This window comes from Pogoniulus pusillus, chromosome 6 (genome assembly GCF_015220805.1).
Source record: "Pogoniulus pusillus isolate bPogPus1 chromosome 6, bPogPus1.pri, whole genome shotgun sequence".
Lineage (NCBI taxonomy): Eukaryota > Metazoa > Chordata > Aves > Piciformes > Lybiidae > Pogoniulus > Pogoniulus pusillus.
This window is the reverse complement of record NC_087269.1, coordinates 29997117-30014160: the sequence shown is the minus strand read 5'-3', so window position 1 is coordinate 30014160 and position 17044 is coordinate 29997117. Positions and strand designations below refer to the sequence as shown.

The 17044-nt window shown below is 45.7% G+C and overlaps 1 protein-coding gene across 5 annotated transcripts in view; it reads left to right on the top strand.

The window, feature by feature from the left end:
* LOC135176224 (core histone macro-H2A.2) overlaps nucleotides 1-17044 on the top strand; it is a 42184-nt gene that overhangs the window by 20447 nt on the left and 4693 nt on the right. For all 5 annotated transcript variants that reach the window (XM_064145082.1, XM_064145079.1, XM_064145081.1 and 2 more), the window contains 6 exons: nucleotides 929-1035; nucleotides 3127-3324; nucleotides 5789-5899; nucleotides 10296-10395; nucleotides 11976-12065; nucleotides 14066-14240. In XM_064145082.1, coding sequence (XP_064001152.1) covers nucleotides 929-1035; nucleotides 3127-3324; nucleotides 5789-5899; nucleotides 10296-10395; nucleotides 11976-12065; nucleotides 14066-14240 — 781 coding nt within the window. The remainder of the gene's footprint in view (nucleotides 1-928; nucleotides 1036-3126; nucleotides 3325-5788; nucleotides 5900-10295; nucleotides 10396-11975; nucleotides 12066-14065; nucleotides 14241-17044) is intronic.

Sequence of the window (17044 nt, the reverse complement as noted above, 5' to 3'; positions counted from 1 at the left end):
ATCTGGAGCAAAACATTCCCTTCTCCTTTCTCAGTGCTTTAGTAGAGTTCTTCGATGAAAAATAACTTCTGAATAGGGGCCAAACTGGGAGTTAATGAATTATGCTGATTGCTGCAGTTAAATAAACTCAGAAAGATGTGTCTGTGTTTTCCTGTCTAACAACTAGAAAAAACTCAGTGGCTTTAGTCACACTAAATATTACTGCAAATTTAGAGAAACTACTTTTGAAGTAACCTTTTGTTCCTGGAGATGTAGGAAGAGCTTTCTACCAATAGTTCATGCACTGAACTATTGAAGCTCTCATGTTCATGCATTGAAGCTCTCACATTGTCTCTGCTTGCATCTAAGTCAAACCTTTCATCTCTCGTTCTGAAATGAAGCTTCTCACAGATTTTTTCAGTGCCCTTTAATGACAAATTGCAGCATTGCCTGGCGAGTTTGTTGGCTTTCAAATTGTCTCTTTAAATGCACCTCAGTCTTTGTCTTACCTGGTCCTGAGAATCCTTGCTGTTTTGTCAGAATTATCTGTGTGAGGTTTGGGGTTTCAGTGCATGCTTTGCTGTTTTATTGTTACAGGGTTAGTGCCTAATTTGGAACTGCTGAAGAGCATTTTCATAGGGTGCTTCTTGGGTTTTTTTTTGCAAAGAATTCCAATGTGGGACTTGTGAAAGAAGTTACCTGAACCAAGCTCAGTGTATTTTCTGCTACATATCCTTTAGGGCACTAGGAAGGACAAATAATGGCACATGCATTTACAAAGCTTTAATTTAGTGTGGTTTGGTTTCTGCCTTTCTGTAGCAAAGGCCATTTAAATTGGGAAACCTCCCCTGAGAAGGTAAATGGCTGCTGAGAAGGAATGTCAAATGTATATGCAGGGTGTACAAAAGCTGCATTTTTGCTACTCATTTTTCTCTCAATGTGTTTGCAGCTGAAATTCTAGAATTAGCAGGAAATGCAGCTCGAGACAACAAGAAAGGAAGAATTGCCCCCAGACACATCCTTCTGGCAGTTGCAAATGATGAGGAACTGAATCAGGTACCTGTTTACGTTGCAGTGCTGTGCCATCAATAAAGCTGCTACCACAGAAAGTTAAGAACAGCTTAGCCTGACATGTGGATGAGCACACAGTTATTAGAGCTGAAGGAGACAAGGCTGTGCCCGCTTGAATAAAAGCAAACAACAACAACAAAAAGGTTCTGAGATGTCTCAGGTCTCTTCCAATCTGGTTGCTTCTATGATTCTGTGATCTTATCTAAAATCTTCTGGATAGAAATTTTGCTTCTTTTGTAGCCTGTGAGTTTTGTTGAAGTAGGTAAATTGGATGCTTAATGTTTTCTTCATGGACATCCAATGCTTAAAGCATGTGTGCCATGTGGAAGACCTTCTCCCAAAAGCTGTGGAAATGTGTTTCCTGTTATACTGTCTGTGAGGTCCCTCCCGGGTGGGGATCTGGCTCACTCTATGCTATTGCTGCCTCCAGGGCTGACACCTTCTCTGCCTGCCCAAGTGCTGTTAGCACCCAGACTGTGGTTTGCAATGCTTTGACTCTGAAGATCACTGGTGGGATCACTTTTGCCAAACTCGTGGAGTGAGAAGACAGATCACAGCATGGGCTGTGATTAAGGGCATTAAGGGGTGCTGGAAAGGTTCAGTCAGCATCAGAGGATCTCTTCTTAGTTGGCCCCATGTGAAGATGTATGACATCATTCACACTTTGAAAGATTCCTGCATTTCATTTGACTGCTTTAAATAATGAAAATGTGGTGCCCATGAAGTCACCTAGCTCTGTTTCCAACCAGGGGGACTGAGCAGTCAAAATAGAGGCCAGGAGGGGAAGGAAAAGCATGCTAAAGCTACCAGTCCATCCCCTGCTCCGTGAAGGTGATCTCTGGCATTTAAATTGGGGATGGTTCTGGGGCTTTCAGCACAAGGGCATGGAACTGTTGGACAGGGTCCAGAGGAGAACCATGAAGATGATCAGAGGGCTGGAGCACCTCACCTATGGGGATGGGCTGAAAGACTTGGGGCTGCTCAGCCTGAAAAAGAGAAGACTCCTGGAGACCTTGTAGCAGCCTTCCAGTACCTGAAGGGGGCTACAAGGAGAGCTGGAGAGAGACTTTTCACAAGGGCTTTAAGCTGGGAGAGGGGAGATTGAGACTGGGGATTAGGAAGAAATTCTTGACAGTGAGGGTGATGAGACACTGGAAAAAGATTGCCCAGGGAGGTCATGGGTGTCCCCTTCCTGGAGGTATTCAAGGCCGGGTTGGATGAGGTCTTGAACAACCTAGTTTAGTGGAAGGTGTCCCTGCCCATGGCAGGGGGGTTGGAACTAGGTCATGTTCAAGTTCCTTTCCAACCCAAACCATTCTATGAATCTATGAATTTACTCCTTATTGTCTGGGTTGGAGCTAGGTGATGAATATTCAAGTTCCTTTCCAACCCAAACCATTCTATAAATCTATGAATTTGCTCCCTATGGTCTGGGTTGGAACTAGGTGATCTCCAAGTTCCTTTCCAACCCAAACCATTCTATGAATGTATGAATTTGCTCCCTATGGTCTGGGTTGGAACTAGGTGATCTCCAAGTTCCTTTCCAACCCAAACCATTCTATGAATCTATGAATTTGCTCCTTATGGTCAAAGGCCTATTTCTGTTGCTACCTCTGCAAAGCAGGTACTTGGGAATCAGACTTTCTTTCACCATTTCTCTGCTTAAGGGGTCTGCAGCCAGTCCTTTGAGCAGGGCTGGGGTGCAATCATTTCTGTAAGTAGCCTGCAGGCACTTACCTCCTCTTACCCTCATTCAGTGCTTGTGAGTCACCAAGAACAAGTATGCAGAAGGACCAGCAGGGAAATAGAGATTGCCAGTGCTGGAGTTCTCCACTATGTGTTGGCTGAACTCACTATCACCTGCCAGATCTCCTGTTATTGTGGATTGTCTCCTTCTTAGTTTTGTGGTGGTTTATCTCTTTTTTTGTTCTTTCGTGATAAAGAGACAAGGTACAATGATTTAGGAGGTGCAGACTCCACTTGGGTACGTGTAGTGTAGTCAGCAAAAGCAGATTGAGTGCAGACTAAGAGAACCTGTAATGTGCTCCTCCTTTACACTGCTGCTTCTCTCTGCAGTTGCTAAAAGGTGTGACTATTGCAAGTGGAGGTGTCCTGCCCAGAATCCAGCCAGAGCTTCTAGCCAAGAAACGGGGTGCCAAAGGCAAATCTGAGACTATCCTTTCCCCTGCTCCTGAGAAGAAGGGAAGGAAATCTGTGGTGAACAAAAAGAGTGGGAAGAAAGCAAAGACCACCAAGGCTCGGACACCCAAAAAGGTAAGCGTGAAGCACATGTGGGATTCTAGAGGTGTCGGAGAGGAGCTGGATCAAAACCAACTAAGATTATTAGGAGGAACAAATGAGTGCATCTACATTGTTTAGAACTGGAAATGGGGGGTAGGAGTTTGATATGGACACTCCAAGATTTTATTTTTCCTCCAAACTTTAGAAGCAAAGGCAAACTCACTACTTTGAATCAGTTTCCCTACCAAAAGCCTTTTAAAGCTTTGAAGGGAACTTTTTAGATGTCCATGTCACTCTTTGCCATACTTTCTTGCTGTGTAGAATCTCTTTATCTCCACGTTAACTGTGTGGTTAGAAAGAAAAGGTGTTTTAAACCATTTCCTGGTTGACAGATGTCACAGCTTCAGCCTTGTACAATTACTGTCCAAAGAACTCATCCTGACGTGGAACATAAACATTTTGGCAAGCTCTTTGGTTTATGTGTTCTTAGGTGTGCTGTTATTAATGGCAGTTAAGAGGGACAAGAATAAATGAATCTGAACTTGACCACTACACCTTCTCTTATAATTGCCTATTCTTGATCACCTTCCAAAAGGGTTTAATTTGGTCAAGCAGTAGCACAAATTAGTGCTTGTAGTTTGGCATTCTGGAGTGTACATCTTAAAACACTGCAGCATTTTTGATTGGGTAGGATTAAAAGATGCTAAGCTTTAACCTAAGCTTTTTAAGCTTATGCCAAGCACATTTTTCTGGAGACCTCTAAGCTTTAATACATTTCCATAGCTAAGAATGTGAATAGTTAACTTAATCATAAACCAAAATTGCTTGGTAGGCTGCTTAATAGGATGTTTCTGTGTATTGATCTGAGCTACCACCTGACTTTGAATTGTGCATGTGCAGAGGTTTGGACTTGCTAGGAGCAGTTAGCTTAGAATCATAGAATGGTCTAGGTTGGAAGGGACCTCAAAGATCATCTAGGTCCAACCCCGTGCCATAGGCATTGACACCTCTCACTGGGACAGGTCACTCAAGGCCTCATCCAGCCTGGCCTTGAACACCTGCAGGGAGGGAGCATCCACAACCTCCCTGGGCAACCTGTTCCAGTGTTTCACCACCCTCACTGTAAAGAACTTCCTCCTAAAATCTAGTTTAAATCTCCCCTCTCCCAGCTTAAACCCATTACTCCTCATCTTACCAACCCTCCCCAACCTTCTTGGCAATACCTTAAATCAAATATTGATAGATGTGAAGACATGCTCCCTCAGCCCTGGTAGGAACAGGTTTCTTGCTGCTGGAGCTAGGTTGTGTGAGGGAGTGTGTCCCACAGAGGGGCTTTGGCATTCAAGCTTCAGCTCTGAGCTGTTTCATTTTGTCATCGTGACTGCTCATATGGAGGTGTGATGGCTTACTCCTGTCAGTATGGATTCAGATTGCAAAGATGTTTTTTTCCTTCACATTGGAGCATTTGCCTGGGTTACTAAGTTACTAAGTTTGATTTAGTGTGAGCTCTGCTTTGGTAGCAGCAAAAATAAACTAGTACACGCCCACCCATAAATACAACCCTAGCTGTTAGTAAAACTACAGATGGATGTGGGTGCCCTAACTCCTAATGTGACCACAAACGTATGTAGTGCCTCAGATGAACCTCTGATTCATTACATAAACAGTGAAGACCTCTCTTGTTACATAATCTTTTGGGCTGTGAGGAATATATTCATCTGAGATTGTAGCAACTGATTAAATCTATGGTTGGACTTTTTCACCTTAAAAGGACTTGCAGTGTGCACTTGTAGCCCAGAGGGCCAATCGGATCCTGAGCTGCATCAGGAGAAGTGTGGTCAGCAGGTCGAGATTCTCCCCCTCTACTCCACTCTGCTGAGACCCCAGCTGGAGTACTGCATCCAGTTCTGGAGCCCCCATTCCAAGAAGGATGTGGAGATGCTGGAGTGTGTCCAGAGAAGGGCCATGAGGATGCTCAGAGGGCTGGAGCAGCTCTGCTGTGAGGACAGACTGAAAGAGTTGGGGCTGTTGAGTCTGCAGAAGAGGAGGCTCCCAGGTGACCTTCTTGTGGCCTTCCAGTATCTGAAGGGGGCCTCCAAAAAAGCTGGGGAGGGACTTTCCAGGCTGTGAGGGAGTGCCAGGACTAGGGGGAATGGAGCAAAGCTGGAGGCAGGGAGATTCAGCCTGGACCTGAGGAGGAAGTTGTTGAGCATGAGAGTGGTGAGAGGCTGGAATGGGTTGCCCAGGGAGGTGGTCAAGGCCCCACGGCTGGAGCTGTTTAAGGCCAGGCTGGATGAGGCTGTGGCCAGCCTGATCTGGGGTAGCATGTCCCTGGCCATGGCAGGTGGGTTGGAACTAGATGATCCTTGTGGTCCTTTCCAACCCTGACTGATTCTATGACTTTTCCAACCATAGTGATTCTGTGCTTATTGGATAAGGTAAATGTTGATTATTTTTCCCTTTGAGAGTTCTTGCTGCCTTTACTCCCTTCAAACAGAACAAACAAAAAGACAACGAGAAAGAAGGAGCTTCAAATTCAACATCTGAAGATGGACCTGGGGATGGTTTCACAATCTTGTCCTCCAAGAGCCTTGTGCCAGGACAGAAGGTAATACAAAATTGTAACAGGTTGGGATCACAGCAAAGGAGCCTAGCAGAAACAGAAGGATATCAATACAGGCTGGAAGATAAGATTTGGAGCAGCCCTGCAATAAAGGGCTGGTGGATGAGTAGCTGGATATGAGCCAGCAGGCCAGTGGCATCCTGGGCTGTATAAAAAGCAGTGTGGCCATCAAGTCCAGACCAGCAGTCCAGAGGAGATTTTGCCACTCTGCCCTGCTCTGGTAAGACCTCACTTGGAGTACTGTGTCCAATTCTGGGGCCCTTAACACAAAAGAGATGTGGATCTGCTGGAGCAGGTCCAGAGGAGGGCCACAAAGATGATCAGAGAGCTGGAGCACCTCTCCTATGAAGCCAGGTGGAGACAGTTGGGGCTGTTCAGCATGGAGAAGAAAGGTGTCTAGGGAGACCTTAGATCTGCATTTCAATATCTGAAGGGGAGCTACAGAAAAGCTGTGGAGGGACTGGTTAGAAGGACTTGCAGTGATTGGACAAGGGGCAATGGTTTGAAAATGGAGCAGGGTGGCTTTAGGCTGGACATCAGGAGAAAATTTCACAATCAGAATGATGAAATACTGGGACAGGCTTTCAGGAATGTGGTTGAGGTCCCATCCATGGAGACATTTAATATCAGGCTCAGTGTGGCCCTTGTCAGCCTGATCTAGATCACAGAATTAGCCAGGTAGGAAAAGACCTTCAAAATTGTCAAGTCCAACCTATCACCTGACACCTTCTAATCAACTAAACCATGGCACTAAGTGCCTCATCCAATCTCTTTTTAAACACCTCCAGGGATGGTGACTCCACCACCTTCCCAGGCAGTGCATTCCAATGCCAATCACTCTTGCTGCAAAGAAATTCTTCCTAAAATCTAGCCTGAACCTGCCCTGGTGCAGCTTGAGACTGTGTCTTCTTGTTTTGTCCCTGGGTGCCTGGGAGAATAGACCAACCCCATCTGGCCACAACCTCCTTTCAGGTAGTTGTGTAGGCAGTGATAAGTTCTCCCCTGAGCCTCCTCTTCTCCAGGCTGAACAACCACAGCTCCCTCAGCCTCTCCTCACAGGACTGTGCCCCAGCCCCCTCACCAGCTTTGATGCCCTTCTCTGGACACGTTCAAGCACCTCAACATATTTCTTAAATTGAGGGGCCCAGAACTGGGCACAGCACTCAAAGTTTGGCCTAACCAGAGCAGAAGTACTTCCCTGGTCCTGCAGGTCACACTATTCCTGATGCAGGCCAGGATGCCACTGGCCTTCTTGGCCACCTGGGCACACCGCTGGCTCATGTTCAGCTGTCTCCCAATACCCCCCCCCAGATGCCTTTCTGCCTGGCCACTCTCCAGTCACTCTGTTCCCAGCCTGTGCTGCTGCATGGGGTTGTTGTGACCACTCTCCACACCAGCTGCAAGATATCCCTGTTCACTGCAGCGGGGTTGGACAAGATGACCTTTGAGGGTCTCTTCCAACCTGATGCATTTTGTGAATCTGTGATGCTTTTGGTCTAACACCAGTACAAAATCTTCTTTACATTTCTCCCTTAGTGGTCCCAGCTTTAAAACCAAAACCTTCTTGAGCTGTTCCAATTAATTTCTTGGCCTACGCTGTGTTTGTTCAGTTTAGACTTGGCTGTGTTGTGCCTGGCACACTTCCAAACCAGGTTTAATCTTCTAGGCTATTTATTATTTATAAAGAGTATTTTTGGGCCAGGTCCCAGGATCACCCAGCAACTTCCAGATGTTAGTTTGTGCCAGAAGCCTGGGTGCTCCATCTGAAAGCGAGCTGTGTGGCACCTCTCATTCACTGTTCAAACTGAGGACCTCATTAGTGCTTGCAGGGCTTGCCTACTTCTCCACCTCAGCACAAGTTGTGATACTTGGCCTGGCCACAGTTACAGAGCTGTCCTTGGAAAAGAACTTCATGTCCTTAGTGGCCAGCCAAGTGTTGGTCCCATACTTTCTGTTTTCTTGTACTTGTTGAGAAGGGAAGATTCTTTTTCTCTGCTTTAATTTTCAGACCTTTTGAATGAAGGTGGACTTTTTTTTTCTTGGGGATTTAACTATGGAGATATAGTCAAGATTTGATTATTATCTCAAATATTAAGGTCATCTAGAAAAAAGTGTTCTTCCTGAAATTGCTTCTGAAAGCCTTCTGTACTGATGGTGTACTCTTTTGTATGAGGCAGCACTTAAGAGTCCAGTTTGCCTGATATGTCTCTTGCTAACACCGTGATCTAGAATGTGCCAGACACATAATGGATCCAAAAGGCTGCTAAAAGCTGTAATCTGGCTGGGTAGGTGAAACTTCAATCTCCTGTATTAGAGTTCAGACATCTTTTAGGTTCCCAGAATCAGTGCAGCTTCTCACTTTCTTCTCTGAAATGGGCAGTGCTTATTGTTCTGGTTAGGATTTAACTCTGCAGCCTGTCTTGGATAAAACCAGGCTTGCTGGGTACATGCTCAGTAACTCTAAAGTATTCTTAATGACTTTTGGGGTTTCTGTCCTCTGTTTGATGTGTGAAGTGATGAGATGGTGAAATCTGGGGAGCAGCCTGTTTTGAGGACCTTAAGACATCAGATTTTGGGCAGCTGCTGTATTGCATGGGTGGATAAAACATTCATTATTTTACTTACACCAGGTACTGAGAGAATAACAATTACTTGAGTGGTGAAGCCTCTATAGATCAAGATAGTGTTCAGCCCTTTAGGGTTGTTTGTTTACTTGGGGGGGGACAAGTGTTTCTACAGGAGAAAAGCTTCTTAATTTTAGTGTTCTTTTTAAATGAAAGCATTTCCAGAGTCAGGCCTTCCTTTACAGAGAGATTGATTGGCATTGGAATGGGCTGCCCAGGGAGGTGGTGGAGTCGCTGTCCCTGCAAGTGTGGCTGAGGCACTTAGTGCCATGGTCTGGTTGATTGGACAGGGCTGGGTGCTAGGTTGGACTGGATGAGCTTGGAGGTCTCATCCAACCTGGTTGATTCTATGAAGCATGATGCTAGAATGTGAATTTTGTAGCAGTAACTTCATAGAATCATTTGGAAGGGACTTGAAACATCATCTAGTTCCAATGCCCCTGCCATAAGCAGGGACACCTCCTACTAGATCAAGTTGTTCAAGGCTACATCCTACCTGGCTTTGAACATTCCTAGGGTTGGACACTTCACAGCTCCTTGGAGCAACGTGTTGCAGTGTCTCATCACCCTCATGGGCAAGAATCTGTTGTGTCTAATATAAACTGAGCATTTTCCAATTTGAAGCCACTACCTCTCCAGCTCTCCCATAGGTCCCCTTCAAATACGGGAAGGCTGCTATAAGGTCTGACCAGATTCTTCTTCAGACTGAACAGCCCTAGCTCTCTGCCTTTCTTCCTAGGAGAGATGCTCCAGCCCTCTGATCATCTTCATGGTCCTTTTGTGGAGCATGCTTCTAAGATGTGGGCATATAAATACATAATGCAAGATAGTGCATAGTACATAATGCACAATCCAAGTGCAAGAGCCTGCATCTGGGTGGAGGCAATCTCAAGCACAAATGCAGGCTGGGCAGTGAGTGGCTGGAGAGCAGCCCTGAGGAGAGGGACTTGGGGGTGCTGCTGGATCAGAAGCTCAACAGGAGCCAGCAGTGTGCACTTGCAGCCCAGAAAGCCAAGCAGAGCCTGGGCTGCATCAGGAGAAGTGTGGCCAGCAGGTGGAGGGAGGTGATTCTCCGCCTCTACTCTGCTCTGGTGAGACCCCAGCTGGAGTCCTGCATCCAGTTCTGGAGCCCCAAATAAAAGAAGGATCTTGATGTGCTGGAGTGTGTCCAGAGAAGGGCCAGGAAGATGCTCAGAGGGCTGGAGTAGCTCTGCTGTGAGGACAGACTGAAGGAGTTGAGGCTGTTGAGTCTGGAGAAGAAGAGGCTCCCAGGTGACCTTCTTGTGGCCTTCCAGTATGTGAAGGGGACCTACAAAAAAGCTGGGGAATGACTTTCCAGGCTGTGAGGGAGTGCCAGGACTAGGGGGAATGGAGCAAAGCTGGAGGTGGGTAGGTTCAGTCTGGCTGTGAGGAGGAAGTTGTTGAGCATGACAGTGGTGAGAGGCTGGAATGGGTTGCCCAGGGAGGTGGTGCCCCATGCATGGTGCCCCATCCCTGGAGGTGTTTAAGGCCAGGCTGGCTGAGGCTCTGGGCTGCCTGACCTAGGGTAGGGTGTCCCTGCCCATGGCAGGGGGGTTGGAACTAGATGATCCTTGTGGTCCCTTCCAAAGCTGACTGATTCTATGATTCTAACCTGGAAGACTGAATCCAGCCTTCTTTCAGTTTAGTTGGGTTTTTTTTTGTATGAAAATGATTTCACACTTGGATTGCAATTAATTTTTTCCCCCCTCCCCTGCTCTCCTGTTACTGTTTTGCAGCTTTCTCTGACACAGAGTGACATCAGCCATATTGGCTCCATGAAAGTAGAAGGCATTGTTCACCCCACAACTGCTGAGATAGACCTGAAGGAGGAAATAGGTGAGGCTCTGCTATATGCAGAATAAACAGAGTTGAACAGCAGCTGCTCTACTCAGCTGCCTGCTGAGATCCTATGCTGTTTCATCTGAATCTTCCCCAAGCTGTAAAATGTCTCTTACCAGCACTTCTGAAAATCAGGGTGGCTCAGATTAGGTATAACAGCCTATTCACTCATCTTGTTTGTGATGGTTTGGGTATTCCCTGCCCCCCCCACACTTTAGAAATCACCCAAACTAGTCTCAGTCGGCTCTGGGAATATAAATGAAGCTATTTATTTACAGCTAGCACAATGTACAAGCAGATATTTACAGTATATACAGTTACATACAGAAATATACAAGGTAAAAGGTAATATAGAAACACAACAGCCCTCCCAGAAACCTGAGTCCCCAGGAGGGGCTCTCAACCACCCCTGCACCTTCCCCCTGCCCCTCTCAACCTTACCCCAGTCCTAAAGAAGAATAGAGGTTCAGCCAGGGGGTTAAAGAAGCAAAGGTGAGTGGAAGGTGAGGTTAGGGAGATGCAGCTCAGTCAGAAGCCCAAAGCCCAAAATGGTGAGAGTGTTATCTAATGTTTTCCTTTCTTCTTCAGCAAGACTCTGAGGGAAGTGGACATCACCATTGTTTTCCTTTCATAGCCTATGATCTAGTTCTTCTCACCAAAACATTCTAGCTAGCTTCAAACTAGCACATTGTTTTAATGATGCTTTACAACAATTAAAACACAGATACTTTTTTGAAGCACATGAGCAGCAAAGGTGTAGATGGTGAGAGAAGTAATACCAGCTAAACCAAACTTCTCCAGAGAGGCCACAGGGCTATAGAAAGGGATCCCAGGGATGGATTTTCCCAAAGGTATGCAGCACAAAAAGCCCTGCTCTGCAGAAAGTCCAGTATCAATGCTACTCTGAAAATGGGCTTGTTCACAAACCTTAGCTGGATGAGGCACTTAGTGCCATGGTCTGGTTGATTGGATAGGGCCGGGTGATAGGTTGGACTGGATGAGCTTGGAGTTCTCTTCCAACCTGGTTGATTCTATGATTCTATGGTTATTATTGTAGTCTTCAATGGCTTATCTTTACGTTTGCCTCTGACAAAGAAATTCTGTGTTAATACCACTCCTAATTATGCTTTTCACTGTAGGATTTTACATGCTTTAGCAATACTCGTGTGCAAAGCCTTCTACTGCTCATGTGAAATATTATTAGTGCTGGTGCAGAAGTATGGAAATTCTTCACTGGCATCCTAACTAGGATTACTTCTGAAAGTTGGCAGGGTTTGTATATTGAGTTGACTTTTGGAGGCTGAAAATATGACTCCTGGAAATTCTATCTTCACTAATTTAGTCATAGGGCAGAATAAGATAGAATTCATCTAGAGAATGATATTGATTTCCAGTGATAACATACAGAGGGGTTCAAAACTAATAAGTAAACTGTACTGAGTGGTAAACACAAACCTCAGCTGCTGCTGATAGAGGGAAGCAGGCTGATAGGTGTACAATGTTCTTTTAAATAATGCAGAGTTGTTTTTTCACACTGATCCTTCAAGGCCAAGGCCTTTTGCTCTGTGTCCTTGCAGGCAAGGCTTTGGAAAAGGCTGGAGGGAAGGAGTTTCTGGAAACAGTGAAAGAGCTTCGCAAATCTCAAGGTCCTTTAGAAGTTGCTGAAGGTAAAAAGGATACTGAGCTCTCTTTTGGGAACAGCTCATTTCATATGTTCTTTTCTCTGGAAGTTCTGATCTGTTCTTGATTATAAATGCTTATGTGATGCAAATGCTTCTTTTCCTTCTGCAAAGTTGTTGCTGCTGTGGAGTGCACAAAAAACACACACACAAAAAAGAAGAATATGTTACCTGAGTGCTCTGCACATTCTGTCTTTGGGCTTCTAAGTGCCACCATAAGTTACAGCCTGCTGATTAATTTATCTTCGGCAACTTCTGCCTCTGTGAGTCCAAAAGTAAAGAAAACTTATGCTGTCATCTTTGTCTACAGTGTCCCTGTCCATAGCAGGGGGATTGGAACTAGATGATCCTTGCAGTCCCTTCCAACCCTGACTGATTCTATGTCCAAGGTGGTGACAAGAGACTTTGCTTCACTTTTGCATTGAATCCAAAATATGTGCTCCAACATCAAACTCCTTGTCTCTGTCAGCATCACTACCAAACTAGAAAACAGACTCTTCTAGACTGTTAAGGAAAGAAGATAATCTTGTTTTAACAGGAAAATGGTTGCTCTCAAGCATTTTGTTGTGTTGCTGTGTTTGAAATTGCCTCTGATTTTAAGGCAAGCAGTAACAAATGGCTGGTAATCACTGGAGGTCATAGAATCAGTCAGAGTTGGAAGGAATCACAAGGATCATCTAGTTCCAACCTCCCTGCTGTGGGCAGGGACACCCTACCCTAGATCACATCCCCAACCAGGTCTGCTGCAAACACTTGAATTCAAGTGCTGCTTATGGATACCTCTGTTATTTTCAGTCAGCTTAGGCTGGATATTAGTAAGAAATTCTTGCCAGTGAGGGTGATGAAACACCATGAAAGGTTGCCCAGGGAGGTCATGGGTGCCCCCTCCCTGGAGGTGTTTAAGGCCAGGTTGGTGTCCCTGCCCATGGCAGGGGGGGTTGGAACTAGGTCATGGTCAAGTTCCTTTCCAACCCAAACCATTCTATGAATCTATGAATTCGCTCCTTATGGTCTGGGTTTGAACAAAGTGATCTTCAAGTTCCTTTCCAACCCAAACCATTCTATGAACCTATGAATTTGCTCCTTATGGTCTGGGTTGGAACTAGGTGATGAATATTCAAGTTCCTTTCCAACCCAAACCATTGTATGAACCTATGAATTTGCTCCCTATGGTCAAAGGTCTGACACATTTCCTGGTCGAAATTAAGTGGCACAGTGAAGCATTAGACAGAATTCCTCTGTGGAGGTGTACAAGTGAATAAATACAAGTTTTTCATTCTTGGACACTAACTGCAGAGCTAATTTCAGAGTGTTTGACCTGAGATTCCCAACCCTCAGATTTCTAGAAGTGGTAATGGTCTCAGTTGCCACAAAAGCCAACTGATGCCATGCTGTGGACTCTGCATGTCCTGGAGAAATATGAGGCTTTCTGAAAAAAAATTAATCTGAGCTTCCTAATTGGACACAGCTGATGGAAGCTTTCAACAAACATATTTGATTTTCATGTCATTGTCTGAAATTACCCAGCTGTGAAGTGGATCTATTACTCTCTAACACTCGGGAGCTGTAATTACAAGGCAGGATATTTGTGCACAGCATTCAGATAAGGTGGTGATAGCGCTGCAGAAATGTCTGCAGGGGGATTAATGACCCTGTGTTCAATGTGAGGTTTTTATACTTTGCATAAAAAACCCATCCAGAGGCCATGCTGAATGAGAAAGCCATAAAACATTATTGAGTGGCTGTGTGTTAACCAAATGAAGCTTGGAGTGGGTGGTTGGGTTTTGTATTTTGTCTAAAGAAATAATGATCACAGAAGTAATGATCAGACAGTCAGGGGATGATTGCAAATGAGCTATTGTGGTGTGTTTTATTTGCTGATGTATTTCTTTGGAGAGGTGATGCCATTAGGAAAGTAGGTTGGGTTGAGAGGTCGTCGCAGGGTGGTTCCTGTCCAAAACTAAATGTGATGTTTTCGTTTGTGTTAGCTGCACTCACTCAGTCTAGCGGCCTAGCAGCAAAGTTTGTCATCCACTGTCACATCCCACAGTGGGGCTCAGACAAGTGTGAAGAGCAGCTTGAAGAGACTATAAAGAACTGCTTAACAGCTGCAGAAGACAAGAAGTTGAAGTCCGTGGCTTTCCCCCCGTTTCCTAGTGGCAGGTAAGACTCTTACTGCATAAGAGGCTTATTTATTGGGTATCAGCTGGTATAATTAGCTGTCAGAGTGCTGCTGGTGTGATAGAAAGGCACCCTCTGCTCCATGGCATGAAAGGGGGTGACCCTGCCTCTACTCAGTTCCATCTGACACTATGCTTCTCCAGATTAAAGGAGCTTGAAGTGCAGTGTTTGTACGGAACAGGCAGAAAGCTCTTCTAGAGAGCATAGTGAGCTTGCTGTGCTTTTTATTGCTTTGCAGTCATTTTCATTCTCCGAGGATGGGCCCACACCACCTCAGTCTTTATGTGCCTTCATTTTCTTGTGGTTTATCTTGCTAAAACCTCAGTCATGCTAGCAAGATTATAGCAGTGTAATAGTCAAGGCAAGTAACAGTGACACAACCTGGAGCAGCTCTGCTGTGAGGACAAACTGAAAGAGTTGGGACTGTTCAGTCTGGAGAAGAGGAGGCTCCCAGGTGACCTTCTTGTGGCCTTCCAGGATCCGAAGGGACCTACAAAAAAGCTGGGGAGGGACTTTTTAGGCTATCGGGGAGTTACAGGACTAGGGGGAATGGAGCACAGCTGGAGGTGGGGAGATTCAGCCTGGCTGTGAGGAGGAAGTTGTTGAGCATGAGAGTGGTGAGAGGCTGGAATGGGTTGCCCAGGGAGGTGGTCAAGGCCCCATGGCTGGAGGTGTTTAAGGCCAGGCTGGCTGAGGCTGTGTGCAGCCTGCTCTAGGGTAGGGTGTCCCTGGACGTGGCAGGGGGTTTGGAACTGGCTGCTCCTTGTGGTCCTTTCCAACCCTGACTGATTCTAGGATGGGCCCACACCACCTCAGTTTTTACATGCCTTCGTTTTGTTGTGGTAAATCTCATTAGAACCTCATTCGTGCTAGCAAGATTATAGCAGTGTAATAGCGAAGGCAAGTATCAGTGACACCACCTGAGCTGGACGGATGTGGGTGAACGTGGGGCATTCACTTAAATTATCCCAAGAGTATATATTAGACTGGTCACACAAAATCACAGAATCACAGAGTATTAGAGGTTGGAAGTGACCTCTAGAGATCATTGAGTCCAGCCCCCTCTGCTAAAGCAGGATCACCTAGGACAGGATGTTTTCTGTCAGAAGAAAATCAATGTAGTTCTGCTTTAAAAAGAGAACCATGAAACCAGCTGTGAAACAACACATTTCTTTCTCAATAGCTAGCAAATAAAATGTACTTGATTAAGAACTCCAAAGCATTTCTCTTCTTTGTTTTTAACCCAACAGTTCATTAATCTTGCTTGATCTCCATTCACAATAAACCTTCCACGTGCCCCTGCTAAGGAAAGAAGTTGCTCTTTAATGTTGGGGTTTGCTATTTCTGCCAAATTTGAATTGGTAACTACTGATTTTTATTGGTGATGCCCAAAAAGTAGAACAATACAATTGAGTTGTGTTGGACTGTAGTGAATAAAATGAAAGTAAACCTGCATTTCAGTCAGGGAAATTACTACACAGGAGGTGAAAATGCCATTTTTACACAGATGTTTTGCAGGACAAAATAATATCTTTATAGATCAGGACAAAAGCATAGATGGAAGGGTAGTGCAATTTTTAATGATGCTTCTTCCTGTACACACAGATTTTTTTTGGTTCAGACAAAATGTGCTACATTGTTTTACCACTCTTTACTAAACAAGTTGAACTGTAGCTTTTTATGCCAAGAGAAACAGTCTCTGTAGACCTCACGTCACTTATAAGCATCATGTAAGACAAATCCTAATTTAGACTGGATTTTAGGATGATGTTCTTCCGTACAAAGGTGGTGAGACTCCAGAATAGGTTGGCCAGGTGGATGCCTCCTCCCTGGGGGTGTTCAAGGCCAAGTTGGATGAGGCCTTGAGTAACCAAGTCTAATTGAGAAGTGTCTTTGCCCGTGGCAGGGCAGCTGGAGTAGATGATCACCAAGTGCAGGGTTCTACAACCTCAAGCAGCATTACAGGCTGGGGACAGAGTGGTTGGAGGGCAGCCAGGAAGAAAGAGACGTGGGGGTGCTGGTAGATAGTAGCTAAACATGAGCCAGCAGTGTGCCCAGGTGGCCAAGAGAGCCAATGGCATCCTGGCCTGGCTCAGGAACAGTGTGGCCAGTAGGACAAGAGAGGTTATTCTTCCCCTGTACTCAGCACTGCTCAGGCCACATCTTGAGTGCTGTGTCCAGTTCTGAGCTCCTCAATTCAAGAGAGATGTTGAGATACTGGAAGGTGTCCAGAGAAGGGCAAGGAAGCTGGTGAGGGGCCTGGAGCACAGCCCTGTGAGGAGAGGCTGAGGGAGCTGGGGGTGTGCAGCCTGCAGAAGAGGACGCTCAGGGGTCACGTCTTTGCTGCCTACAACCACCTGAAGGGAGGCTGTAGCCAGGTGGGGGTTGGTCTCTTCTGCCAAGCAGCCAGCAAGAGAAGAAGGGGACACAGTCTCAAGCTGTGCCAGGGGAGGTCTGGGCTGGCTGTTAGGAGGAAGTTGTTGTCAGAGAGAGTGATTGGCATTGGAATGGGCTGCCCAGGGAGGTGGTGGAGTCACTGTGCCTGGACGTGTTAAAGAAAAGACTGAGCTTAGTGCCATGGTCTGGTTGATTGGACAGGGCTGGGTGCTAGGTTGGACTGGATGAGCTTGGAGGTCTCTTCCAATCTGGTTGATTCTGTGATATGATTCTATCATCTCTAAGGTCCCTTCCAATCTAAGCCAGTCCATGATTTTATGATTCTATGATAATCCAGTCTTGGAACATTGGTCTTACTGCACATCCTTCTGCTGCTTAGTTCTGTTTCC